The 27,583-nt window shown below is 41.3% G+C and overlaps 1 protein-coding gene across 3 annotated transcripts in view; it reads left to right on the forward strand.

Annotated features, from left to right (window-relative positions):
• The first annotated feature begins 289 nt into the window (after positions 1 to 289).
• CAPRIN1 (cell cycle associated protein 1) overlaps positions 290 to 27,583 on the forward strand; it is an 80,689-nt gene continuing 53,395 nt past the window's right edge. For 2 of the 3 annotated variants that reach the window (XM_077818519.1, XM_077818521.1), the window contains exons 1-4: positions 290 to 418; positions 744 to 949; positions 19,645 to 19,707; positions 24,098 to 24,184. In XM_077818519.1, the coding sequence (XP_077674645.1) occupies positions 746 to 949; positions 19,645 to 19,707; positions 24,098 to 24,184 (354 nt within the window). In that variant the 5' untranslated portion in view covers positions 290 to 418; positions 744 to 745. Of the gene's footprint in view, positions 419 to 465; positions 609 to 743; positions 950 to 19,644; positions 19,708 to 24,097; positions 24,185 to 27,583 lie in introns of those variants that run through there. The other variant, XM_077818520.1, reaches the window with a different exon arrangement.

The raw sequence follows: 27,583 nt of genomic DNA on the forward strand, positions 1-27,583 counted from the left end.
CCGCGGGGTCCTGCCAAGAGCCCCTTTGCTCTTTCCATTGTGTGCCGGGTTTTAGTGGCTAGCGCGCGCCTGAACGACTCGTCCGGGAAAGGCCTTGGCATTTGGAAGGGGGATTGTTGGATGCACGATGGGGGCGCGCCGCAATCCTGAGCCCGTCCCGTTATGGGATGCAGAGCGGTCAGTGGCTCAGGCGTTCTACGAGGACACACCCAGCCGCCGAGGACCCATCGCTCGCTCGCAACCCGGCCCTGCCTGTCTGAGGCGCGCGCGCGCCCCAGTCTCTTCCTTTAGTAGCTCGGTGCAGAGGTAGCAGGAGCGGCGCAGGCGGCGGGGCCGGAGTGGGCTGAGGCGGCCATTCCCAAAAGCGAGAACGCAGCGCACTGAGCCCCTCCCCTTGGGACACTCACTCACACACACGGTGAGGGGGGTGGTGGTGACGAAGGGTTCCTGACATGGGGTCGGGAGGGTTTCCGTGAGTGACCGTTGAACCGGGGTAGGGGACGAGCGGCGCCAGGAGGCTGCTGGTCACGTGATTCCAGAGCGCCCTCGTCGTAGGCGGACAGAGCCGAATCGATTTGGTTGCGAGATCGTTGGGCGCGCGCCTGCAGGTGCGGCTCCGACGCTCGTCCTGGGGGTGGGGTGGGTGAGGAAGGTTGGTGGGTGCGCGCGCGCCCTCCCGCGTGTCCCCTCCGGCGGCCCGTCCAGCCATCCCCCTTAACGCGCTCTCCATTTCTCGCCTGTAGAGATGCCCTCGGCCACCAACAGCACTATGGCGAGTAGCAGCGGCAAAGTGGGGCCAGTGCCGGCGGGTAGCGAGGCCGCCCCGGCAGCGGCTCCCCCCCAGGCGGTAGTGGCTGCGGGCGGCAGCACCAGCTCGGTGCAGACAGAGGCCATGAAGCAGATCCTGGGAGTGATCGACAAGAAGCTGCGCAACCTGGAGAAGAAGAAGGTACCGTATCTCCCCGCACTCCGGTCTGGGCCCGGCCACCTCCTCCCGCGTTCTGGCTTCGCTGCACCAGCCCTCCCCGGACTCCTCTTTCCCTCTGGGTCTCCAGGTTCCCTTCCCCGCCCAGGGGTTTCCTCTCCCCGGCGGCCTGTCGTCCTGTCTCACGCCGGGACTGTGGAATCACCTTTCCCCATCATCCACGGCGGGGATTGGCCGGCCCGTGCCCCGCTGTGCGGGGAGCGAGGTTCCGGGTCTCGGTGCTCCTGCACCTGGTCGGCCTGGTCCACGGGGGTTGCCGCGGGCCTGCTCGGGGCGTTCCCGGTGCGGGCCCGGCGGAGGCTACCGCCCGAAGGTTCCAGAAGAGCGCCCGCCTCGCCCGGGGCATTCCTTTCCTGCTCCGCCTGGCCGAAGCGCGCAGCCCTTTGTTCGCAAAGCCCGGTGTGGGGTGATGCGCGTCCCACTCACGGGGCTGTTTGGGTTCGAACACAGGCAGGAGGAGCCGCCACTGCCCCCTTTCCCGTCCTCTCAGTCGGTGAGACAACGCAGTCCCCACCCCCACCCCTTTGTTCCTGTGGGCCGGGGTCTTCGCGAGCTCAACCTTTGCGGGGGGGGTGAATTGGGCTTGTAACCGCCCCATGGAGTAGCGGCGTCTCCCCCGGGATAGAGAGCTGGGTGGGTGCGGGACGATAGGCTCTGCAGTCTGTGGGGCTCACGGACTGTGCACATGGAGGCTGAAGCTAACATGGCGGCGGCGAGAGGCAGTCTCAGCCTCTCTGAGGCAGCTGCATTGTGTGAGCAGGCACTGGCAGCACAAAGCCGGGGCCAGCCGGCCACCCTGCCAGAGATTCCCAGCCCCTGGAGGCTTCCTCTGTATGGGTCACACAGCCAAGACTCCAAGGCTTCCAGGATATTATACAACAGCCCTCGCCCTGACTCTTGGGGTGTCTCTTGTGGGAATATCAGTTAATCTCAGAGGGTCTGGGTTGCCCCTCAGAGTGATGGTGTTGTGATTACTTATCATTTCTATGGTACCAGTTGTGTATATGGTGCTGTGTGTCAGATGGATCTTGCCACACAAGTGGCCTGGTTCTACAGAGCTTAATGGGTAAATGTAATAGGACACAATAGCAAAGACAAGTTTGAATGGTTATTGCCCCCCATTAAAAGCTCTGGAGTTTTGGTGATATACTTGAGAAATATTGGTGATATACTTGAGAAAGTTAAAACTTGGGATACTACCAAAAAATTCTGAACTGCAGCAAGGTTAATCTCTTAATTCTGCTTTTGTTTTTAATGTTAAAAAAACCATAAATTCAGTTATGAAATTTTGTTTCACTTTTAATTAAAAACAAAACTTGAAATATGAGTAGTCTAGTTTGGGATGAATTAACTATATTAAGGCAGTAAAGGTGACATACAAAGGGGCCAGAAATTGTGCTTACTTTACACCTGTATGCATGAGTGCACTGCTTTTTTTCCTTTTAAAAAATAGCAGGAATGTTAAGTGCTCTCATTTTAAAGAGAGAGGGAAGGCTTTCTGTATGACTTTAAAATGTGGCCGGGGAGTTCTCTCATACTTTGCCTGTAGACAGACTTTACACTTGTACAAGCAAAGGTGTGATATTAAACAGTTAAATCAGTGCAAGCTTATGTGTAGACAAAGTCTTAGTCTTTAACTGAAGGTTTGGAGTTTTTCAATCAATCCTTAAAACTTTCCCCAAGTGTTTTAAGTGAATTAAGTAAATTGTAAATGGTCTGAATAAAAAACTTCAGACAAAACAAGGAAGTGAAACAATATCATAAATCTGCTAGTTTTCCAAGATGGACACAACTTGAATTTTCAGTTAAAAATTAGGAGGGGGGCAGGGAGGTAGGGAGAAGAGCTCTTCAGACCTTCTGCCCTAAAACAAGCAAAAACTGCACAAGTACAGCCTTTCTGCCTTGGGTCACTTTTACCTGTTGTCTGTATGCAGCAGTTTCTGAAGTTTTAAAGAAACTTCATAACTTACATTTTAACAAATGCCTTTAGTGTTCGTCTTTTAATGCAGTTGCTCTCAACCTTTCTAGACTACTGTAACCCTTTCAGAAGTCTGATTTGTCTCGCATATCCCCAAGTTTCACCTTGCTTAAAATCTACTTGCATACAAAATCAGACATAAATATACAAAAGTATCACATACAGTATAACTGAAAAATTGTTTACTTTCTCATTTTTACCATATAATTATAAAATCAACTGGAATATAAATATTGTACTTACATTTCAGTGTATAGTGTGCAGAGCAGTTTAAAAAGTCACTTTATGAAATTTTAGTTTGTACTGACTTTGCTAGTGCTTAGGTAGCCTGTTGTAAAACTGGGCAAATATCTAGATGAGCTGATGTACCCCCCTGGAAGACCACTGCATACCCCCAGCGGTACATGTATCCCTGGTTGAGAACCACCTTTTTAATGGACTTTCTGGTAAAGTTCTATGGAGAGTATTTTAAACTAGAAAGTTATAAGTAGAAGACCTCAGAATTCTGATACAAATGCATGCAATTTGGGACATTTTAGCTTGTGAATTCCTTAGTCTCTGTTAGTTCCCCATACCCGTTATAATATACGGAGAGCAGTAGTAACTGCTAAATTAAGGTGTCTTGAGCATTTCATTATAACTTTACATTTGCTTATTACTTTCTGAAACTTGGCAAGGAAACTTCCCTCACAGAGAAGAACCTTTGAGTGGTTGTGGTGTGAATTGCTTTTGAGTTGAGAAATTATTGTGTATTAGTACTATATTTTGTTGTTTTTTTTTGTTGTTGTTGTTGTTGCACGCAAAGTGTGCAGTTAAGGTTAGGTTGTATGTGCATAGCTAGCTTAGCACTGTGCACAGTGATGAATGCGTGAAGGGGACAAGCGCTCCTGCACAACTCTGAAGACTTGCTGCAGACCTCGTAATGTGTATAGGATAAATGGTTCTTGGATATGTCAAGCCAAATTGTTAAACTATGGATTTTTTTTCTTGTCTTTAAAAAGAATAAATCAAAGGTGTTCAGAGAATATTAAGTTTTGAAGATTGTCATTTCCTTACTTAGCCATGCAGAGACTACGTTCGCAGTATTTGTTTGCTCTTATGTATTGTTTGTGATCACATGCTGTTTCTTAAATGCAGTATTCATACAACTACATTTTTTAATCTTCTAAATTTCTGAAGATTTTTTGCATATAAAGGGTAAGATCAGAAATTATACAGTCTCGAGTCAAGTGGATGAAAAATGTTAAATGTGAAAACATCTGATAATGTGAAAGATTAAATGCTTTCACTAAAGGAGTTTGCAGGTGTTCATCTAGAAGGACAATTGAGTTAAATTTTGAATGTTTATTAGCAAAGAACAAAGTAAAAATACTGTTGATTTGGTGACCTGTGCAATTAGTTAGGACATATTTTAGATATTTAAATCTTAAATGGTAAGTGTGGCTTGTGGTCTAATAAAATACACTTTTGCTGTAGAAATTAGAAATGCCACATCTTGACTCAGAAGTCTTTTTAGTTTCACACTTTCATTAGCTGGTTTCAGAGTAACAGCCGTGTTAGTCTGTATTTGCAAAAAGAAAAGGAGTACTTGTGGCACCTTAGAGACTAACCAATTTATTTGAGCATAAACTTTCGTGAGCTACAGCGCACTTCATCGGATGCATGCTGTGGAAAGTACAGAAGATCTTTTTATACACACAAACCATGAAAAAATGGGTGTTTACCACTACAAAAGGTTTTCTCTGCCCCCACCCCACTCTCCTGCTGGTAATAGCTTATCTAAAGTGATCACGCTCCTTACAATGTGTATGATAATCAAGTTGGGCCATTTCCAGCACAAATCCAGGGTGGGGAGAAAACCTGGATCTTCTGTACTTTCAACAGTATGCATCCAATGAAGTGAGCTGTAGCTCACGAAAGCTTATGCTCAAATAAATTGGTCACTTTCATTAGCTGGCTCTGTAAGAGTAAAGTGATATTGCTAAACTCAAGTAGTAATAATTTTGGAATTACAATACAGTATTTGTTCAAAATATGTTGAAAATAATTCAAGCTAGAAACCATAGTAATTACAGGTGTTTATACTAAATTGCTAGTTATATTTCATTCTTCTTGTTTTCAGTTTGCTGCAGAACTAAAGTGTTAAAAGTTCCAAAGAGCCAAAGTGGTACATGTTTAAAGGGGGATGACAGTAACCCAGTTTCTTCTCTTTTAGATGTATAAAGAAAGCCTGAGGATGTATTTTACCTTTTAGAAAGATAAGGAATGCTGAATCTTGTTTTTGGACTGCTTGAAGGTCTCTTACGTGTTGAGAGCTTCCTTAGGTCCTAATTCAAGGGATGTTCTATTGTCTAAAGTCTTTTTTCTTCCATCTACTTATGAGTTGAATTAAATAGGTGTTTAAAAAAGTTTTAAACAGTCCGAATAAAAATCACTTAAACCTCTTTCGACTTCACTTGCATGATGTGTGATGTTAAAATCCTACTAGTTCTGTAATTACTCATAGTCTTCCAGGAAAAGCAAGCTAGTTCCAAATCTCAGTTTCTGTTGTGTTTTAATACAGAAGCTTTTTTTCTCGGGGTAGGGGTAAGAGCAGACATTGTCTCCATTTTACAGCCTGGGGGCAGGAGAGAAACACATGCACCAGTTGAGCTGTAGCTCACAAAAGCTTATGCTCAGATAAATTTGTTAGTCTCTAAGGTGCCACAAGTACTCCTTTTCTTTTTCTTCCCTTTCAGTTCACCTATAATACCATACACAAGCAAACTTCATGTGCTGTGCTAACTGTGTCATTGTCTTATGAAGCTTTAGAATGCTTAAAAATATGAAAGATACTGTATTAAAACCATATTCTGTAAATTGATAAATATGAATGTGAGAAGGCTGTACCAGTTTAACAACAAGTGTAGGTTTTAAACCAGTTCGGTAAATCCAGTGCAAACAGCTACGTGGACATTCCTTTTGATTTAAACCAACCTTGATTTGGCTTGGCTGAAGTCAATTGGGAAACGGTTTAAACTAAAATAGGTGGCCATCCTGGAGATAGCACTAATTTTAAAACAGATTTAAGTTAAATTGCTGCATCTTTGTCTTGTAGCCAAACCATAGATATGAGTCTAAATATCTTAGTGACGTTTGCCAATATATATTTCATGGATGGTTCTACTATCCTCAGTAACATAGGCATTTATTGGAATACATCAATTGGGTATTTCAGATTGACCTAATATTTTAGATAGTATTTGTCTCTCTGCTTCCACTTTTTGATAGATGTGCTAGACTTTCTGCATGAAAGATCTGACTAACAATCAGTCTATACTAGGGCATTGTGATAAGTTTCTTCTGAAGAGGTCTTATGGAAGCAACCATTGTTGCTAGGTTTAAGGCCCCTCTCGTGATCAAAGGCTCTTCTCACCGATACACTGATCTCTATGTAGCTTTGGTGAAGCAGTTGCATGTTCTGTCAGGAGGGCTGTCTTCCTATTTCCTTGTGGGATAGCACTAAATCAGTCCTGAGATTGTTGTCTCTTTTTTCCAAGTTACTTTCTTTTGTTGGTATCCAGCATGGCCTGTCTTAGGACAAAAAGAAAAGGAGTACTTGTGGCACCTTAGAGACTAACACATTTATTTGAGCATAAGCTTTCGTGAGTTACAGCTCACTTATCGGATGCATGCAGTGGAAATGCATATATCAGCTTATGCTCAAATAAATTGGTTAGACTCTCTAAGGTGCCACAAGTACTCCTTTTCTTTTTGCGAATACAGACTAACATGGCTGCTACTCTGAAACCTATCTTAGGACAGTATCAGTCAGCACTGTTGTTACACTGCACAACACACGTCCAGAGAGGTGGGCCCAGTCCCTGCATTTGTTTTTTTTTAAGGAAACATGCACAAAAGAAATGTCATCTAAAATGAAACTCAAAATTAGTTGTAATAAATCTGATTGGAGGTTTGTGTATTGAAATTGTGGATGGAGGCAGACTATGTGAAACCACAGCTGAATTCTTTTGTGTTGGAACCTCCAAGTGGCAGCAAGGATATACTGATTTTTGGATACATATTAAGTCCCAGCTCCAACCCTCAAAATTAAGCTCTCATACCTGTGTTTAAAAAAAAAAAAAAAAAAAAATTTGGAGGCACTAGTTCCTTGTTTGAGCTCATTGTTTCATTTATAACTATTAGATTTTTTTAAATAGTATAGAAGTTATTTCTCTCAATGGTTGATATAACTTCTATTAACTAGTTATATATGCTCACTGAAGAGAAAATAGACTCCTTTTCTATGCATTGGGCAAAATATCTTAATTACCAATGTAAGTAGTTTTGCTGACTTTTTGCATTGATGGAAGCATGTGTTTTGCCACAACATTTTAGAGCATCCAGCTCTCTGGACTGCTTCCCCCTTTAGATGACTCTTAAAAGATCATATTTATGTTTTGACTCTGGATTAAGCTACTGATGACTGAAAGAGTCCTTTGGCTGGACTAAATGTGTGTATTTAAAGGACTATGAAAGCCACTTAAGGTTGTACTTTCATAATGAACAAGAGGTAGCTCAGATCAGTAAAACTCACTAAGGCTCCCTTACGTTGACTTCCGTCTGTAAGCATCTACATTAAAATGCCCCTCCCGCCAATGTAAGTTGCCCACCCACCACACCAACTTAGTAACTCCATCTCTGTGAAAGGGGTAGCTTGTAAGTTGATTCAGTGTCTGTGTAGACACTGAGTTGTTTACATAGCCTGTTTCCGCGCTGGGCCTGACAACCCAGGGCAGTGAGGCTCAGGCTGTCAGTGCCCCACAATGTCCCACACTGTTAGTTAAATCGGTTCAAGCCCTTCTGGTGAAGACACGCACTGCTGACAGAAGGAGCATAGTGTGGACATTACAGTTGAAGTAATTACTGCGGTGGCTGTACGTTAACTTAACTTTGTAGTATAGACGTGCCCTGAGGCAGTGGCTTTCAACCTTTCCAGACTGCTGTACCTTTTTCAAGAGTCTGATTTGTTTTGCATGTCCCCAGGTTTCACCTGACTTAAAAACTACTTGCAAAATCAGACCTAAACATACAAAAGTGTCACAGCACACTATTACTGAAAAATTGCTTACTTTCTAATTTTTACCATATAATTATAAAATAAATCAATTGGAATATAAATATTGTACTTACATTTCAGTGTATAAAGAAAAGGAGGACTTGTGGCACCTTAGAGACTAACAAATTTATTTGAGCATAAGCTTTCATGAGCTACAGCCAATGAACTGGACAGTCTCTATGTGAAACAATAAATGGACACAAATCAGACATCAAGAATTATAACATTCAAAAACCAATCGGAGAACACTTCAATCTCTTTGGTCGCTCGATTGCAGACCTAAAAGTGGCAATTCTTCAACAAAAAAAACTTCAAAAACAGACTCCAACAAGAGACTGCTGAATTGGAATTAATTTGCAAACTGGGTACAATTAACTTAGGCTTGAATAAAGACTGGGAGTGGATGGATCATTACACAAAGTAAAACTGTTTCCCCATATTTATCCCCCCCCATGCTGGTCCTCAGATGTTCTTATCAACTTCTGGAAATGGCCCACCTTGATTATCACTACAAAAGTTTTTTGTTCCCCCCCCCCCCCACTGCTGGTAATAGCTCATCTTACCTGATCACTCTCGTTACAGTGTTCTCTGTGTATATAAATCTCCCCACTGTATTTTCTGCTGAATGCATCCGAGGAAGTGAGCTGCAGCTCACAAAAGCTTATGCTCAAATAAATTTGTTAGTCTCTAAGGTGCCACAAGTCCTCCTTTTTCTTTTTGCAGATACAGACTAACACGGCTGCTACTCTGAAACATTTCAGTGTATAGTTTATAGAGCAGTATAAACAAGTCATTGTCTGTCTATATGAAATTTTAGTTTGTACTGACCTCACTAGTGCTTTTTATGTAGCCTGTTGTAGAACTAGTCAAATATCTAGATGAGCTGATGTACCCCTGGAAGACCTCAATGGGTACGCATATTCCTGGTTGAGAACCACTGCTCTAAAGCGTGTGGTAAGTATTGCTGGAGAAGTCTAGTAGAATGGTAAAACAAAAATGCAGATCATGTTGGCTTGATTGTATCGATAGAAGACTAGGGATGTCCAGATTGCAATAAAAATACTGTAGACAATGCATTGTATTAGTATTTCTGCACTGAAATTTGCTAGCAATAGGGAATTCATCCACTAGGAAGACTTACAAAATATCTAGGTATATTCTGTCACCAATGCACAAATAATTTACTGACTAATTCCCAGTAAGATTAATAGGCCTTAGTGCGTAAATCACCAGTATCCTTAAGTTAAGACATATACACGTATTGCCTTGCATATTCAAGAGTGATTTTATTCACCTAAGATATTAGATATTTCCAGTTAATGGTGTAAACAAATAATGTTCTTAAAAACCAATTCAAATAAAATGAGATTTTAAATTAGGACTGTCAATTAAAAAAATGAATCACGTTATTAATTTCACTGTTAAACAGTAATAGAATACCATTTATTTAAATATTTTTGGATGTTTTCCACATTTTCAAATATATTGATTTCAGTTACAACACAGAATACATCCACCTTGATTGATTTGGCCTCGTTAGCACTACAAAAAGTAATTTTCCCTCTCTTGATATTCACCCCTTCTTGTCAACTGTTGGGAATGGGCCACATCCACCATGATTGAATTGGCCTTGTTAGCAGTGACCCCCCACTTGGTAAGGCAACTCCCATCTTTTCATGTGCTGTGTATTTATACCTGCCTACTGTATTTTTCACTCCATGCATCTGATGAAGTGAGTTCGAGCCCAAGAAAGCTTATGCCCCAATAAATTTGTTAGTCTCTAAGTTGCCACAAGGACTCCTCATTGTTTTTACAGTGCTTACTTTATATTTTTGATTACGAGTATTTCCTAATGGATAAGGCATTGGCCTCCTACGCCAGGGATTGTTGGTTTGAGTTCCATCTGGGGTGAAGAGAATTTTAGGGGAGAGGGATAGCTCAGTGGTTTGAGCATCGGCCTGCTAAACCCAGGGTTGGGAGTTCAATCCTTGAGGGGGCCATTTAGGGATCTGTGGCAAAAATTGGGGATTGGTCCTGCTTTGAGCAGGGGGTTGGACTAGATGACCTCCTGAGGTCCCTTCCAACCCTGACATTCTATGATTCTATTAGCACTGTAAAAAACCCAGAATAAATAGTATTTTTCAGTTCAGCTAATACGAGTACTGTCGTGCAATCTCTTTATCGTGAAGTTGAACTTAGAAATGTAGAACTATCAATAAAAATAAATTGCATTCAAAAATAAAACAGTGTAACATTTTGGAGCCTTCAAGTCCAGTCAGGCCTACTTCTTGTTCAGCCAATCGCTCAGACAAACAAGTTGTTTACATTTGCAGGAGATAATGCTGCCTCCTTGTTTACAATGTCACGTGAAAGTGAGAACAGGGGTTCGCATGGCGCAGTTGTAGCCAGCATCGCAAGATATTTACATGCCAGATGTGCTAAAAATTCATGTTTCTTCATGCTTCAGCCACCATTCCAAGGGACATGTGTCCATGCTGATGACAGGTCCTGCTTGATAACCATCCATAGCAGTGCGGACTGATGCATGTTCACTTTCATTATCTGAGTCAGATGCACCAGCAGAAGGTTGATTTTCTTTTTTGGTGGTTCGGGTTCTGTAGTTTCTGCATCTAAGTGTTGCTCTTTTAAGACTTCTGAAAGCATGCTCCACACCTCATCCCTCTCAGATTTTGGAAGGCACTTCAAATTCTTAAACCTTTGGTTGAGTGCTGTAGCTATCTTTAGAAATCTCACATTGGTACCTTCTTTGCGTTTTGTGAAATCTGCAGTGAAAGTGTTCTTAAAATAAACATGTGCTGGGTCATCATCCGAGACCGCTATAACATGAAATATATGGCAGAATGTGGGTAAAACAGAGCAGGAGACATACTATTCTCCCCCAAGGAGTTGTTACAAATTTAATTAACACACTTTTTTTAATGAGCATCATCAGTATGAAAGCATGTCCTCTAGAATAGTGTCCAAAGCATGAAGGGGCATACAAATGTTTAGCATATCTGGCATGTAAATACCTTGCAATGCTGGCTACAAAAGTGTTGTGCTGGTGACATTGTATATTTCCTGTAAATGTAAACAAATTAGTTTGTTTAGCGATTGGCTGAACAAGAAGTACAATCGTGATTAATATTTTTTGAGTTAATCATGTGAGTTAACTGCGATTGATCGACAGCCCTAATTTAAATGATGGTAAATATTCAGTTTAATGTCTTTGATATTCTTTATAAAGCTGTGTTAAGTGCTCGACACTCAGATTTACATGAGAGCGCTCACTTACATTTTTTAATACAGTACATTGAGAAAATCCTCCAGTTCTAAATTCTTAGTTTCTGAATAAGAAACAAGGATGTTTATATTAATACAGTGTTGAAGCTGAAAATTCAGTAGCACATTAATATCATAGTAATATTTTATCTTTTGGATTTATAATGTGACCCTGTTGCATGTCCTATCTATTTTAGAGTGATCAACTATTTATTGTGTACAAGGAAAATAGGAATAGATAGTCCTATATGTGACATAGCCAAGTTGTGGATGTGGGGAAACAGTACCTCTTGGAATTTCTGAAGTTTTGAGTGCTCAGTTTCAACTTTCATATCACTTGAATGCTTGCGTGCATTTAGTTTTCCTGGTTCTTTTTAAGAATGGGGAAGAAGTACTTTGTAGTCATTTTCAAGATGCCTTTGTGGTGCTAGATCTGTTAGATGACACATAATTGAGGAGGCAGTGAGTTGGGGAACATTCTAAACGACATGCATGAAAATATCAAACATTCGTTCATAAACTCTTTAATATAAAGTCAAGTTTTTCCCTCTTGAATAGTGACTATATAGCAAGTCACTCTTTAAATATTGACAGGTTTCAGAGTAGCAGCCGTGTTAGTATGTATTCGCAAAAAGAAAAGGAGTACTTGTGGCACCTTAGAGACTAACCAATTTATTTGAGCATAAGCTTTCGTGAGCTACAGCTCACTTTATCGGATGCAGTGAGCTGTAGCTCACGAAAGCTTATGCTCAAATAAATTGGTTAGTCTCTAAGGTGCCACAAGTACTCCTTTTCTTTAAATATTCTGACTTCATCTATTTGAATTACAAAACAATGCCAGTCAGAACATATATAACTTAGAAAAGACTAAGATAGCTTTACTTAAAAAAATAAATGTCAAGACCAAGCATGGAAAATTTTAGACCAAAAGGAATTTGCTTGAGAAAAGTTGAAGTGAAATCAAAGAGGGTGATGGCTCAGAATGAAAATTAAACCTTATAGTTGCCAACAAACTCGGTATTAAAACAGACCAGTCAGACTTTGTCTCAGTTCAGGGCAGCTGCACTTGTATTTTCCCCTTCGTGATCCACCAAGGCATCTACTCTAGGCTCCTGGTTCCTCAGCTGTCACCTTTGTTGGGTGGAGACCTGCAGGTCTCTCCCTCCTGACCAGGGTTTTTTTCAGGCTGTGTAGTTCCCTGCTTACACATCCACAGCAAGCCAGACTGCCTAAACTGGCCAGCATCTGCGCTTTACTTGCCAGCAGTTGCTGATTACCACACAGGTCTTTCTAAGCAAGCATACTTTTACTTTAAGAATAAATATTTCAGAAAAAAAAATTAAACTAACAATAGAACCTACATGCTTGCTTAAAGCTTACCAGAGGTCACTCCAGCCTCAAACTCTGGTAGGTGTCAGTCCTTCAAGACCCACAATTGGGTTTTCCCTGTAGAAGTAAGTTCACAACAGTTTCAGATTCAGAACCAGAACAACCAGAACTAGTTCAGTCTTTCCTTTATACAGCTTTAGCTTTTGACCTTGTATTACAGGTGATCAGCAGATAGAAGCTCAGGGCATATCTTCAAAAGAATGGGGTTTGGGTAGCTGGACTTAAGGAATTTACATTCACCTCCCTTGAGCTATTTCTAGGAAATCCATTTCATATGTACAGTCCCAAACATCCATTCTTTGGCACGTTGTTCAGTATAGTCCTTTGATCATCCAAGCTTTATATCACATCTCACAGGGTCACCGTGGGTTGATGGCAGAGTAGGGACTAAAATTGGGATCTGATGACTGTGTCCTGTGACCTGTTTACTGGATCACTCTTCCACTCACTTTCCTCTTAAATTTTTCTGCTGTTTGTGCTTCAGAGTGCACATTCTGTGTGAGAACGTTGGATAAGCTTGTACAGGGAAAAAATCAGTAAAACATCTCATTTTGCGGGGCTACTGCAGTTGGGCTGCTAAGCAAAAATTTGTTACAGCAGTTATTTTACAGCACTTCTTGCTGATGTTAGTTAACAGAGTAAATGAAGGTGTCATTTTGTAAACCTTTCTCTTTCTTATCTAGTAGTATCTTAGCCTAATGCGGTAGGTGACCTTCTGGAGTATGTCTACAACTACAAAGAAGTAACACTTATTCTGCATTTAGAATCTCGTTTGTGATAATGTGCATTTAGAGTAGCTCGTCCGCTGCATTGCAGAGGGCAAGGCTGCCTTCCTTTGCCTTCACCTAAATATACTAAACATACTAAATATCTGGAAGCTTTGAGAAAGTAACATTAAACAGGAATGACTTTTTTTCCAGTTTGTTGTGATGGAGAAGCCTGTATAAAAACCTTTGTTTCTAATAGTTAAAACTCTTTTGAAAGAAAGCCAGGTTACCAAATTTAAATCGTGGTTCACAGCAGACTTTTTTTTCTTTTTTGGTGGTCAAACGTGCATTGTGTGACTGACTAGGCCAGGGGTGGCTAACCTGAGCCTGAGAAGGAGCCAGAATTTACCAATGTACATTGCCAAAGAGCCACAGTAATACATCAGCAGCCCCCCATCAACCCTGCTCCCAGTGCCGGCTCCCTCCCCGCACCTCCTGATCAGCTGTTTCATGGTGCTCAGGAGGCTCTGGAGGGGAGGGGGGAGCAAGGGCATGGCAGGCTCAGGGGGGAGGGGGCAGGAAGGGGTGGAGTGGGGGCAGGGCCTGTGGCAGTCAGGGGTTGAGCACTCCCCTGCACACTGGAAAGTTGGCACCTGTAGCTCTGGCCCCAGAGTTGGTGCCTATAGAAGGAGCTGCATGTGGCTCCGGAGCCACTGGTTGGCCACTCCTGGACTAGGCTAACTGTAATGTGCTCAATGCTCTATTTAAGAGGGCTGTATCCTGAAGCTTGAGCTAGTGCTGAACATAGTTGCTCACCTCTTAAATGGTGATAGGCTGTTAGGAGTAAAACGCATTTGCTGCTTGCTCTGCCTGGCTAATGGTCTTTTGGGTATAGTTTAGGGCTCATCAGAGTATCTTCCGATCTATCTGTTGATAACCACCTCACCTACTGTGTACCATTGTTGTGGTTTAATTTGACCAGGATACTCGGGTTGCTAGCTGTTGCCCAAATCAAACACTTGGCCAGGGACATTACATTATTGAGAGTTCAGGAAATCCTTAGTTGGAGAATTAATTTTCTGTGAAAAAGCTAATGTTGAACTGTCATAAATATAAAGGGAAGGGTAAACCCCTTTGAAATCCTTCCTGGCCAGGGGAAAGCTCCTCTCACCTGTAAAGGGTTAAGAAGCTAAAGGTAACCTCGCTGGCACCTGACCAAAATGACCAATGAGGAGACAAGATACTTTCAAAAGCTGGGAGGAGGGAGAGAAACAAAGGGTCTGTGTCTGTCTATATGCTGGTTTCTGCAGGGGATAGACCAGGAATGGAGTCTTAGAACTTTTAGTAAGTAATCTAGCTAGGTATGTGTTAGATTATGATTTCTTTAAATGGCTGAGAAAAGAATTGTGCTGAATAGAATAACTATTTCTGTCTGTGTATCTTTTTTGTAACTTAAGGTTTTGCCTAGAGGGGTTCTCTATGTTTTTGAATCTAATTACCCTGTAAGATATCTACCATCCTGATTTTACAGGGGGGATTTCTTTATTTCTATTTACTTTTATTTTTATTAAAAGTCTTCTTGTAAGAAAACTGAATGCTTTTTCATTGTTCTCAGATCCAAGGGTTTGGGTCTGTGGTCACCTATGCAAATTGGTGAGGCTTTTTATCCAACATTTCCCAGGAAAGGTGGGGTGCAAGTGTTGGGAGGATTGTTCATTGTTCTTAAATTTAAGGGTCTGGGTCTGTAGTCACCTAGGCAAATTGGTGAGGCTTTTTACCAAACCTTGTCCAGGAAGTGGGGTGCAAGGTTTTGGGAAGTATTTTGGGGGGAAGGACGCGTCCAAACAGCTCTTCCCCAGTAACCAGTATTAGTTTGGTGGTGGTAGCGGCCAGTCCAAGGACAACGGTGGAATATTTTGTACCTTGGGGAAGTTTTGACCTAAGCTGGTAAAGATAAGCTTAGGAGGTTTTTCATGCAGGTCCCCACATCTGTACCCTAGAGTTCAGAGTGGGGGAGGAACCTTGACATGAACTATTTATTTTTTATGGAAAGGTGAAAAAGGTAACTATTTTGTCTACCTTTTTTAATTGTTGAGTTTTCAGTAAAATGGGCTGTTTTGGCAGAGGATGACTTAGTTTAAAAGGTATAGCTGGAGTATGAATGGCTGTAGCTTTCTGTCTGGGACCACTGTCAGTAATTTATCTTACATAGCAGTTTGCATGTTATCCTTACTTTCACAAGCCCACAGCTTTCCGAAATAAATCCTTTGGGCTGAACTTTTCTACACTCAGTTTCCCAAAGTGAATTGTTTCAGAAACTTTGATCAAATACTTTCACTATCGGTTTTATCTTTCAATCAGAAGGTTGTCACTGTCAACAAATGATGGTTAAAGAAACATTTAAACCTAGAACACAATCATGCCATGGTGTTTTCTTTAGTTTTTCTACTCCAGAGACCTTTTCCGCCCCTCCCCCCCCCTCTTTTGTGCCTTCCTGTTTTGGTTACTATTAGTGATTCCTTTAGTTTACTCTGGAATTTAAAACTGAGAGGACATGAAGTAGTAGGTTGAATCCAGATCTCCAAACAGCTTTTCTTGGTGAACTTCATGAAATATGCTCAGTCATATAGAAATAATGAAAATTCCAGATATATGAATACATTAACTTTTAGGTCTATGTAGACTTGAAAGGAATAGAATTTTAAGACCAAGTTTGCTGTTATGAGGTTGGATCCAACAGGCCTTTTCCCAGTATTTTATAACTTTAAAGTGACTATTAGGTCATCATTAGCCCAAAACATACATCTAGTAAAAACAAGTAGTGATGGGTTTTTTTTTTGTTTTTTTTTTTTACAAAATCAAATGTTTGTCAATTTTTAGAATTCTAATGGAAACAGTTCCATGGACAAATATAGTAAAATTTTGAAAGTCACTGAAAAATAAATTTAAACTTCAAAAATTTTTCCAGTTATAATAGCCTCAGATGGTATTAAAAATGGAGCTAGGAAAATTTTAAGATTTAACCTGTATTACCTTTTACAATGCTTCTATCTAAAGCGACATTTTTCAAACTGCGGTCTGCAGATCCAGGGAGGTCCCACTGATCAGCCCCTCCCCCTCCCTTCCAGTGCCTCCTGCATGCCAGGGAACAGCTGTTCAGTGGTGTGCAAGGAGGCGCTGGGAGGAGGAGGAGGAGTGGGGAGGGGGCAGAAAGAGGTGGGGAACAGGAGGGGCAGGGGTGGAGTGAGGGGTGGGAAGAGGTGGGATGGGGGGGGGTTGGATCTGTGAAAATTTTTATATCAAAATGGGGGTCCTCGGGTTGCTAAAGCTGCATCAGCAGCAACCAGTATCCCAATGTTGGCTTCACTGCCTGTATCTAAGTGAAGACAGAGAAATCCTTTGGTGTCAAAAGTTCCATCATGGGTTACCTACATATGTAGTGCTAAGTAGTAGGGTTAGTGACAAAATATAAAAGGGGGAAACGTTCAGTGGAAATTTTTGTCCTTTTGGGACTAACTTTTCAGAACTGTATTTTGATTCACATGAATAAAACCTTAAATTCAAGTGACTAAAAATAGTTTTGTGTAGTATTAATCTTATATTCCCAAGATATGTGACCTTCCAATTTTAAGAACAACTGACAGGTGACTAAAACTAAAAAGCCCTGTTCTTTAAAATAAATAGACTATAACTTGTAACTAGAATATTCTTTGCAGTGATTATCCCCCCCAAAAAAATTGTGTGTTTTTTTGTGGTGGTCTTTTTGGTATTATGGCTATCAGGATATTCCTTGGTTGTTTGTTTAAAAAAAAAAGGAAAGGAAGAAAAGAAAAAAAAGGAAAGAAAAAGTTGGACTTGAATTTTGATTGTTCAAGGCAATATCTTTCCCAGTGTGTTGTATTTCACAAACATTAATCTGAATTGTGTGGGCAAGCACTCGTTTAATATCTGTAAATTTTCATAGTCTTCAAAGCTTTATAGCAATTGGTAAAGATATTAGTGTAGATTAAAGTGTTGAATCCATAATTACAAACATCTGTAATAAAAACTGGTTACTATTTTAGGTCTCTGTAATTGTCTTGGATGACTACCTTTTTCTAAGAATTGCTAAATTCTAAAGGCAGAAGGGGAATTTTTGAAGTTTGAAGAGAAGTTACCATTTGACTTGAGTTACATGCCACTAAAAATTACTGCACTTTGAAATATTGACTCTTGTCGACCATTTTTATCATCTTCTAGCTCTATTACGGCAGTTTTCTTTTTGACAAAATAGGCATTTCTTTATATTTGATAAGTATGTTTATTACATGGCTCGTGTATCATTTAGGTCGGGGTGGGCAAACTCTTTGGCCCGAGGGCCTCATCTGAGAATAGAAATTGTATGGTGGGCCATGAATGCTCACAAAGTTGGGGTTGGGGTGCGGGGGGTGGTGGTGAGGGCTCTGGTTGGGAGTGCGGGCTCCTGGGGGGGGCTTGGCAGAAATGAGTTCAGGTTGCGGGAGTGAGCTCTGGGCTGACGTGGTGGAGTGGGGTGCGGGGGGGAGGTGAGGGCTCCGGTTGGGGGTCTGGGCTCTGGGGTGGGACTGGGGATGAGGGGTTTGGGGTGCAGGAGGGTGCACTGGGCTGGGTCTGGGGGGTTCACAGGGCAGGGGGTTGGGGCACAGGGAGAGGCTTGGGTGCAGGCTCTGGGTGGTGCTTACCTCAAGCGACTCCCGGAAGCAGCAGCATGTCCCTTCTCTGGCTCCTATGCAGAGGTGCAGCCAGGTGTCTCTGCATGCTGCCCCATCTGCAGGCACCGCCCCTGCGCTCCCATTAGCTGCAGTTCCCAGCCAATGGGAGCTGCGGGGGCGGTGCTTGGTGTGGGGGCAACGTGTGCAGCGGAGCCCCCTGGCTGACCCTATGTGTAGCAGCCGGGGTTGGGGGGGGCATACCACTGCTTCTGGGAGCCATGTGGCACGGCCCCCAACCCTGCTACCCGGCTGAAGCGCTGGAAGGGGGCCATGCCGCTGCTTCCAAGAGCCATGTGGAATGGCCCCTGACCCTGCTTCCCGGCTGGAGTGCCAGAGTAGGGCACGCCCCAGACCCTGGTCTCTAGTGGGAGCTTGAGGGATGGATTAAAACAGCTGGCGGGCCGGATACGGCCTGTGGGTTGTAGTTTGCCCACACCGAATTTAGGAAGTACTTTAACGATTTTTGTTTTGTAAACTAAGTGATAAGGGACAGTAAGCAGTTACCTAACTACATTAAATATTTTGCTTCTGAAAAGCATTGGTTTGACTTTACCAAGATTGGTTTTGGAGTCTCATTTCTTTTGGAGTCATATCTCTGGCCGTTTAGTGCAGTGCATAAGATTTTTAGTTCAGGGCTGAGCTTGGTTCCTCACTCTTTGGGTTAGCAGGAAATGAACACAAAGGAATTAGAAGATATTTGCCTATCTGACTTAACTCTTAAGTCACCAGCAAAAGAAAATGTGTGTGTGCTCTATGTGTCTTGGATGTATAGAGGTGTCCTACATTAAATGTGAGGAATGTTAAGTCTGGTCTGGTCCTTCATGGTTTACTTGAGGACTTAATAAAGTCACATATGGATTGACGGTTTTCTCAGCCCATAACTGGAGGGGAGGTGTTGAATCCAAATATTAGGAAAATGAATGTTAGCAAAAATGTTTAAACAGCATAAATAAAAATTGCCTCCTCCCAGTTAATTAGGTTTCACTTTCTTGGTACTTGTGATGTATTTCTCTGGTTCTTGTTCTTTAGAGTCTCCCAGAGCAGATAGACCCTGAGTAGTGTGTGTGGAAAAACAAAAATGAAGAAAGCTTTGTGTTGTCTTTATGCACCATGAAACTAAACAGGGCGCACATGCCTAGTTGTGTTCCTTTGCAGGTCGCTTTCAGTGCTGATGCAAAGTAACTTTCTGTTGGTTGCAAGAAAGGTCACTAAGATGTGCATTATAGTAACAGAATAAGTGAGATTAAAATACTTCCTCTGTGTAAAAGTGTATTTTTAAATGTAAAATGAGTGCAGGTATTTACATACAAAGCTCATAATCATGTCCGTTTGCACCTTGTGTTACAGTGTAATTTCATATAAAATAGGTATTGTGACAAACATGGGAGGAACCGTAACATAACTCACTTCTGTTGTGGTTAGCTCTTTATGACTTGTAGTACCCAAAACATAAAAGCATTTATTTTTCCCCCTAGGGCAAACTCGATGATTACCAGGATCGAATGAACAAGGGAGAGCGCCTTAATCAAGATCAACTGGTAAAAATCGAAACTTCCATAAATCTCTTCTAGCAGGCTGTCAGTGCTTGATTTTTTTTTTTTTTAAATATGAACTCAAATTTAAAAATAACTGAGTAGATCTGGCTTCAGCTATACTGATGATAGATTGAAAAGCTACAAGGATATATGTGTGTGCTGGTATTTTTGTTTGTTTAGGTTCACAATTGTTAGTGTACTGTGGTGAAAACTGACTTAAATTTCAGTGGTACTGTTGTTTATCTGTGCTGGTGCTATAATTAAGATTATGTTCGGTTTCACACCTAAAGCAAGAGTTCAGCCTCTTTTATAGGAAAACAGTGTAATGACCCAAAGTTCAGCACGTAATCTCAAAATCAGACTTGAATTTTTGGGGGAGTTTCAAGAAAATCTATCAGTTAAAAGTTGGCTCCCCAAATTCACATTTTTAGTGCCATAATTTTTTGGACCCTTCTATCTTAAAACATACAAACTGTACAATTTGTGTGTAGTGATAATTTAGATCTCTCTTGGCTAATATAAATTGGTTAATTAACAAGATGAAATAAGGATTAAGTTATGGTCAATGTTAATTTATGTGCTATAGCTGAGTGAGGGAAAATATGATTTACATTTGAACTCAGTTTTTGTAATATGTGAAAGCTGCCTGGTATGAGTTAAGAGAGGAGTAGAATACCATCTTTCTTATATGCCCCATTAATGTTCTCTGGGTCGGAACTGAGGGCTAACCTGATACATGGAGTTAGCTACTTGAGGAGGATTTGTTGCATTAGAAAATCTTTTACAAAAGAAGGGGAACTTTGTTAAAGAACAGGTCTTCATCAAAGCAGCAGCAGCTGTTATGCTGAAGACCTAGATCTGAACCAGAGCTGCTGACCTAGCAGAACAATCTCCTAAAACAGGATTGTCATCTAAGGTTTTGTCTACACTGGAACTTGGTCAGCAAAACTTTTGTTGTTCAGGGGTGTTTAACTCCCTCTCCCCCTGTCACGACAGAAATGTTACTGACGAAAAGCGCTCTCCTACTGACAAACGGCAGCTAAACTGTGAGCTTTTTAGTGGCACAAGTGTAGCAGCACAGCTGTGTCGCTAAAAGGTGCATAGTGTAGTTAAAGCCTAAATATCTTTTTGGGTTGTCAAAAATCCTGTTCATGAAAGTGCTAAGTAGAGCGGTTTGAAAAAATGGGTTAGCCAGTTGACTGGGCCACTTGATCGCTTGGGCCACACAGGCTAACCACCTTGTGGACCACATTGGCTACTTGACAAAAGACAATGACTGAATATGAAGATAACCAAAGACTAAACTGTAGAGGCTAAATTTTTTGGGGTACTTAAAATATTTTCTATTTAAAAAAAAATGAACATTTTCACTTTTGGGGGGAAATCTTTCAGCTGGTAATGCTTTTTGTTCAGCTAGCTCCGTTGCTGTTCATAATCAGGAGTGGAGCTTTTGAGGAAATGAGAGAATTTCATGAAGAGCATGCTATTTAATATTGGAATGAGTACATTTGTAAAGATCCTATCTGTGAATGGTGCCATTACTTCACTGAATATCCAGGTTTAGTTTTCAGGGTTTTGCTTCTGAGTCACTAGAGTGGCGGTGATCTTCAAAATCACTTATCTTTAAAACAAACCACCTGGGAACCTAATTACACAAACACTGCCTTGTTATTAAGCTAGCTCTATGTAATAAGCCTAAGAGAACTTAAAAAGCAAGGGAGTGGAAAAATTAAAGGAACCAATTATACATACCCTCTATTCTTACACCCTGAGAGAGACATCTCTGCTAGCAAAATCATAATTCATGAAGAATGCACCACCATTAACTACCCCAACAGGGATTTCAGCTGTCTGCTGTCTCCTTCCCCAAACTTGTGTGTAGAACTTCAGAGTTTTGCAGGAGTCTGGCCTGGTTTTGGTGGAGGGGATGATGGAATATAAATGTAAGATGTGAGCAAATATTTAAAATAGCTTGGGAAGGAAATTGTCTACCAGGATGTATTGCTTTAAAAAATAATCTTAATCATTATTTAAATTAGCAAGGCAATGTTTTGCATTTTTATTTAGTTATTAAGAAAAAGTTAATTCTCACTGGTATAAACATTAAAACATGTTGATTTGCAATTAAATGTACATTTGCACTACATTTGGTACTACTTGCTAACCTAGAGGATCTGTTATGTCTGCCCACCAATTACTTAAGCAATTATACAGCTCATCATTTAATCAGAAATGGTGAATGACACACTTATTTGCCAGATAAATTTTTATTCGGGATTTGTCAAGTTGCAGTTGGATGGAAATTGAAATTACATTAAAAATACAAAAAGAGCATTTTAAATTTATTTTCATTAGTTAAATAAAACTACCTTAAATGTACTGGATATTTAAGAAAAAGTTTATAAGACATGTTTTGTGTTTAGAATTAACTGATTTTTCAGCGAAGGAAGTATTAACTATTATTAGTAAATGGATATATTGCCACCATCGTGATCACAATGCCTAAAGATGCAGATAGGTGATGGAGGGGGTGGGGGAAGGGGTGGTCTGGGTATGCGTGTGTGTGTGGTTTCAAAAGTGCCTGTGCAGCAGGGTAGATGGATTTTTAAATCACAAGTGCCTTGATTTAACATCAATTTTAATTTCCTTTTCCATTTGTACTTATTTTCAAAAGAGAGGGTCTAAATAGAGCCTTTACATTAGATTTGATACATCCTTTTGCTACCTAGAAAGGTACACTGTAACTATATACAAATATTTTCAGATTCCTATTAAGTGAGGGGTGTGTGTGTATGTGTATGTATATATATGTGTATATATATATAGTATGTTAGAAAATGGTGAATGATATATTGCTTATTTACAAGATAACTTTGCTCATGATTCATGTCAAGCTGCATTAGGATTTTAACTGAAATTTAATTAAACACGAAATGGTGCATAAAATGTATATTAAGTGAGACAACTTTAAATGTTTTGGATATAAAACTTATCTTATCAAAACGTTTCACATTTTTTACAACTGAATGATTTATAAAACAGAGGGATTGACTGTAATCAGTGAATTAAAATGATTTTCAGGTCAGCCTGGGAAAATTTTCAAATATGCCTATGTTAAAAGTGACCGGAGCTGAAGTTCTTGCTCTCCTATGTTTCATGAAAGTGAAAGTCTTCCAAGTTACTTACGCTCGCTTATTGTGCCATATTTATAAAGCTTGACCTCAAAAGATTTCCTTCTGGTTCTTTCTTTAAATAGACAAGCAGCCTTTAATGTTTTTGATAGAGGCTTATGGATTCAGCATATTTATATTTTTTAAATGTTTTAAGAGATTATAAAAGTTCAGGCCTTAACATATCTGTTTTCAGATTTCATTTTAAATAGGTTTACTTTTAAAAAGAAGAATGTATTTAAATTAATTTTTTTATAAATTGAGTTTAATTTTTTGTTTTAATCCACCCTGCAAAGCAGGTTGAGCATCTAAATCCCACTAGTCACATGGCTGCATCTTATGTACTTAAATAACTTCTGAAAATCTGGCCCCGTGTCCTTCAGGTTTTTAGAATTTGTAGATCTCCTCCTCTCCCACTTGGTTTTTATTCATAATTTGGAAGAGGAAAACAAACTTTCCTGCTTTTTCAGCTCCCCAGTTTCTCAATTTTGAATGAAGTAGTCCAAATGAAGAAAATATTCTCTTCACCTGCTAACTAAACTGAACCCAGAGTCATCTTCACGTAGATGTAGGCATGTATTCCACTTAAACATGCACCCACCTAAGTGGAATACACATCTGCATCATATCTTAAAGCACTACAGTTACAGTAAGTAACTGTTTTTTATAGTAAAAGTAGGCCTTAACATAGTTGGTAATTTAAAATTAAATTTTAAACAAGGTTATTTCTAAAAAGAAATATGTATTAAATTAAATATCAGATTTTTGCTTTTTTCTTTAAAATCCTCAATTTTTATCCATCCTGCTTTCCACCCTTTTTCTAGGCTGCATTAATTGTAGGTTAGTCTGACCTGGGTTAGTCTTAAAAATGTTTTGTATTGCATATGTCTTTCTAGGAGTTGCTTTTTGTTTTCATGAGACTTGACCCATTTTTAGTTGACTAAAATAGAGTAATCAAACTAAATATTAAAACAACTCTCTCATGCATGTGCACATGCCCGGTGGCCCCTTTATTCCAGAAAGCGAAGTCCTTAAAACTTCAAACATTTGCATGTTTCTTCTACTCAATATATTTGAAGCCTCAAATATCAAACCCTCATTACTGTTTAAAGATGCTCAACTTATTTTTAGAGGAAGACAGTGCTTTATGCAGAAAGTTATCACTTGGAAGTGCATATCTCTTGATTTGTAACAAGTGTCGCTTTAATTTTTTGTTTGTCAAGGATGCAGTGTCTAAGTACCAGGAAGTCACGAATAACCTGGAATTTGCTAAAGAACTGCAGAGGAGTTTCATGGCTCTGAGCCAAGATGTAAGTAAAGGGTTGAAAATCAGAGGCAGGCTAACAGTTGAAATAGAAAAAACTAAACTGTTTTCTACAAATAGTAAGTGATATTTAAAATTACTTTTTATCTAGAAAGAACCTAATGCATGTTATATATTTTGTTTGTTTGACTTCTTAAATTGCAACATGTTAAACATTTGTCTGAAAATAAGGATGCATTTAAACTTCTGACTTACTCTTTTCTGAGTCTTTCAGACCCAGTTCAGTATATTGTCATAGCAAGTTGGTTTCCTGTTAAAAGTAGTTGAGCTCAAAAGGTCTTTTGTTTAAAAGATTTTCTGTAGCGCTTAACAGCATGGAAAAAATTAATGTATTACTTTGAATTCTAAGGCCTTTAAAGCACTTGACAAAATATGACCAAAAATAATGAAATGCCTCACAATCCACTGAACACATAACATAAGTGGTATACAACAGTAACCCACCAGTTCAGTAACAGTAAAATTGTCATAAACCAACAAATTAAAAAGGAAGCAGGAGGGATGCCACAGATATATTTAGGCTTTTGTTCAAAGGCTGAGTGTTTTTTAATATTTATGTTGCAGGGCCCCTTATGCTAGGCCGCTAGGCCATAATAAATTATAGTCTCTGCCTCAGATAAATTAGGCCTTGTCTACAGTATAAATTAAAAAGAAAAGGAGTACTTGTGGCACCTTAGAGACTAACCAGTTTATTTGAGCATAAGCTTTTCAGATGCATTCATTGTAGCTCACGAAAACTTATGCTCAAATAAATTGGTTAGTCTCTAAGGTGCCACAGGTACTCCTTTTCTTTTTGCGAATACAGACTAACACGGCTGCTACTCTGAAACTACAAATTAAGTCAACCTAAGTTAGGTTAACTAACAGCTACCACAGTAATTACTGCATTGTGTGGCACTCAGCTGCGTAGCCAGGTGGAGAGAACAAGGGGAGCGATCCAAAAAAAAAGGCACCACCTGCTGCTGCGCTTTTACTCACCCAGCGGTGCTCCGGTGGCAGGCCCTCACTTGCTCCAGGTGTCTTCGGCAGCACTGAAGATCCCGCCACTGAGGTGCTGCCGAAGACCCCGAGTGAGTGAAGGTCCCGCTGCCGAGGTGCCGCCAAAGACCCGGAGCGCCGCCGGGTGAGTAAAAGCGCCGCAGTGGGTGGTGCCTTTTTCTCTTTTGGATCGTTCCCTCTGTTCCCCCAACAGGGGAAAATTTAAAAGGCGCCAAGACATTGACAAGGTGCTACTTGTGCTCAGTGGGGGAGCAGTTGCTGCCCCTTCCCTCCCCCCCCCCACTACCCACACCAGCTACGCTACTGGTGGCACTGATAGCTGGAGCCCTCCTGTCGTGGGGCCAACAGCCAGAGCTGTCAGTGGCAGGGCTGATGGCTTGGGCTGTGAGGCCAACATGAACACTGCATTGCCCTAACTACATCAACCTAAGTGCTACACCTCTCATGGAGGTGGAGTTAAGTCAATTTGTGGGCGACTTACATCAGTAGGACCACTGGTGTAGTGTAGATGCTTAGAGTTAGGGCGACGTAAGTTGCATTACATCCACCTAACTCTGTAGTGTAATCCAGGCCTGAGAGTGAACCCTATTACTCCAAGAGGACATACGAATACAGGAAAGTTGTCAAGTCAGATAAGACATGGCTCCCATAAAAGAAAATTTGAGTCTTAAAGTTAACTGGATATGACTAAAGTGAAGATTCTTTGTTGAAGTGTTGTTTATAGGTTAAAATAATCTTCTAATGAACAATGATAAACTATTAATACTTATTTTCATACATCGTAACATTTTAATTTTATTGGAAATTCCATTGGATGTGTGGAAATTTCCAATCCTGTGAACTTCCTCTCTGTTTCCTCTGCTTACTTCCTCCACCATAGCAAGGTGTACTAAACCTCGTCAGTCATAGGTATTCTACACCAAAAAAATAAAAATTCTGCACACTATTTTAAAATTCTGCAAATCTTATTTGTCAATAAATAAATGTGGAGTTCCAGCATGGCAGTGGGGAGCGCAGACCACTGGTTTCATGGAGGTGGGAGATAACCAAGTCAGCGTCCCACAGGTGCGGAGTGATGAGGCTGCATCCGACTCTGACACAGTGCAAGGGCCGGGCCTGCTCCTCCGCACCAAGGGTGGGCAAATAGGCTTGGGCAGGCAGGATCCAAGTGTGATGGGGGGCTTAGTGTGGTGGTATCTAGATGTGGATTGAGAGGGATCTGGGTGAGGGTGGTTCAGTGGGGTGTGAGAGTGGGGGAATCTGGATGCATGGAGGCTAGTTGTGGGGGTTCTGAGTGCAGGGGTAATGGGACTCTGCAGGGAGATCCAGGTGAAGTGTTTGGGCCTCAACGGGGGGAGGGGTCTGGGTGTGGAGGGATGGGGCTTGGCAGGAGGGCTCAGTGGGGGGAGGGGTCCAGGTACAGGGTGAATGGGGGGGCTGGGGGTTAGGGTGTGTGGGGGCTCGTTGGAGTGGTGCGGGGCTTGGTGGATTGAGTGCAGGGGCTCAGCAGAGGATGGTCTGGGTGCAGGGGTGGGGGTCAGTGGGGGATTTGGGTTCAAGGGGGCTCCTTAGAGTTGCGATTTGATTGCAGGTGATTGGTATGGGTCTGGGTGCAGAAGGATGAGGCTCAGTCAGGGGGTCCAGATGCATGGGGGTTGGGTGGATCGGGGAACAGCTCCCCGTACAGTGATCCCTCCAACTGTGATTGAGGAGCAGTGAGGGCAGGAAACAGGTGGGCAGGGGTGTGGAATTTCCTACAACCAGGGGATGTGTCTGATACAGCACCAGCTGCTCTTTGCAGGGGAAGAGGAGATTCTGTCCTCCCCCAGCCCACTTGGGACTAGCAGCTGAGCCCACTGAAGGGTAGGAGCCACTGGCTGGGGCAAATACAGCTGCGCCCCCTGCCCTCTCGCAGAGATTTAATGCTCTGCAGGCTGTTCCAGGCCCCCAAAATTAGCACCTGTGCTGTTTAGGAGGGACATGTGACCACTCTTGCTTCCCCTGTCAGAAAGTCCTTTTTCTGTGAGGAAGTGAAGTAAAGCAAAGCAAAGCAATCTGCCAGGGACATGAGTTATGGGAACGTAGAGTGGGGCAGAATTCCCCCAGCAGTATATTGCATTGACAAATTGATCTTAACACATGCATCAGGATTAACCACTTCGAAGCATAGCACATTTTTAAACACAATAAAGCAGCTAGAGCAGTGATTGAGAAGAGCAATAAAAACAGCAAAATTTTGTTTAATCAGTGTAAGCACATCAGATTTGTGTGTCTTTAAGACTTGGAAGCATGTTGAGTTTGCACACAGAAGGGTGTCTTTTGATGTTCCAGAAGGGCATCAATACATGCCACATATAAGTTCCTATATTTGATTCAAGTGTAAAGG

This window comes from Eretmochelys imbricata, chromosome 6 (genome assembly GCF_965152235.1).
Source record: "Eretmochelys imbricata isolate rEreImb1 chromosome 6, rEreImb1.hap1, whole genome shotgun sequence".
NCBI lineage: Eukaryota > Metazoa > Chordata > Testudines > Cheloniidae > Eretmochelys > Eretmochelys imbricata.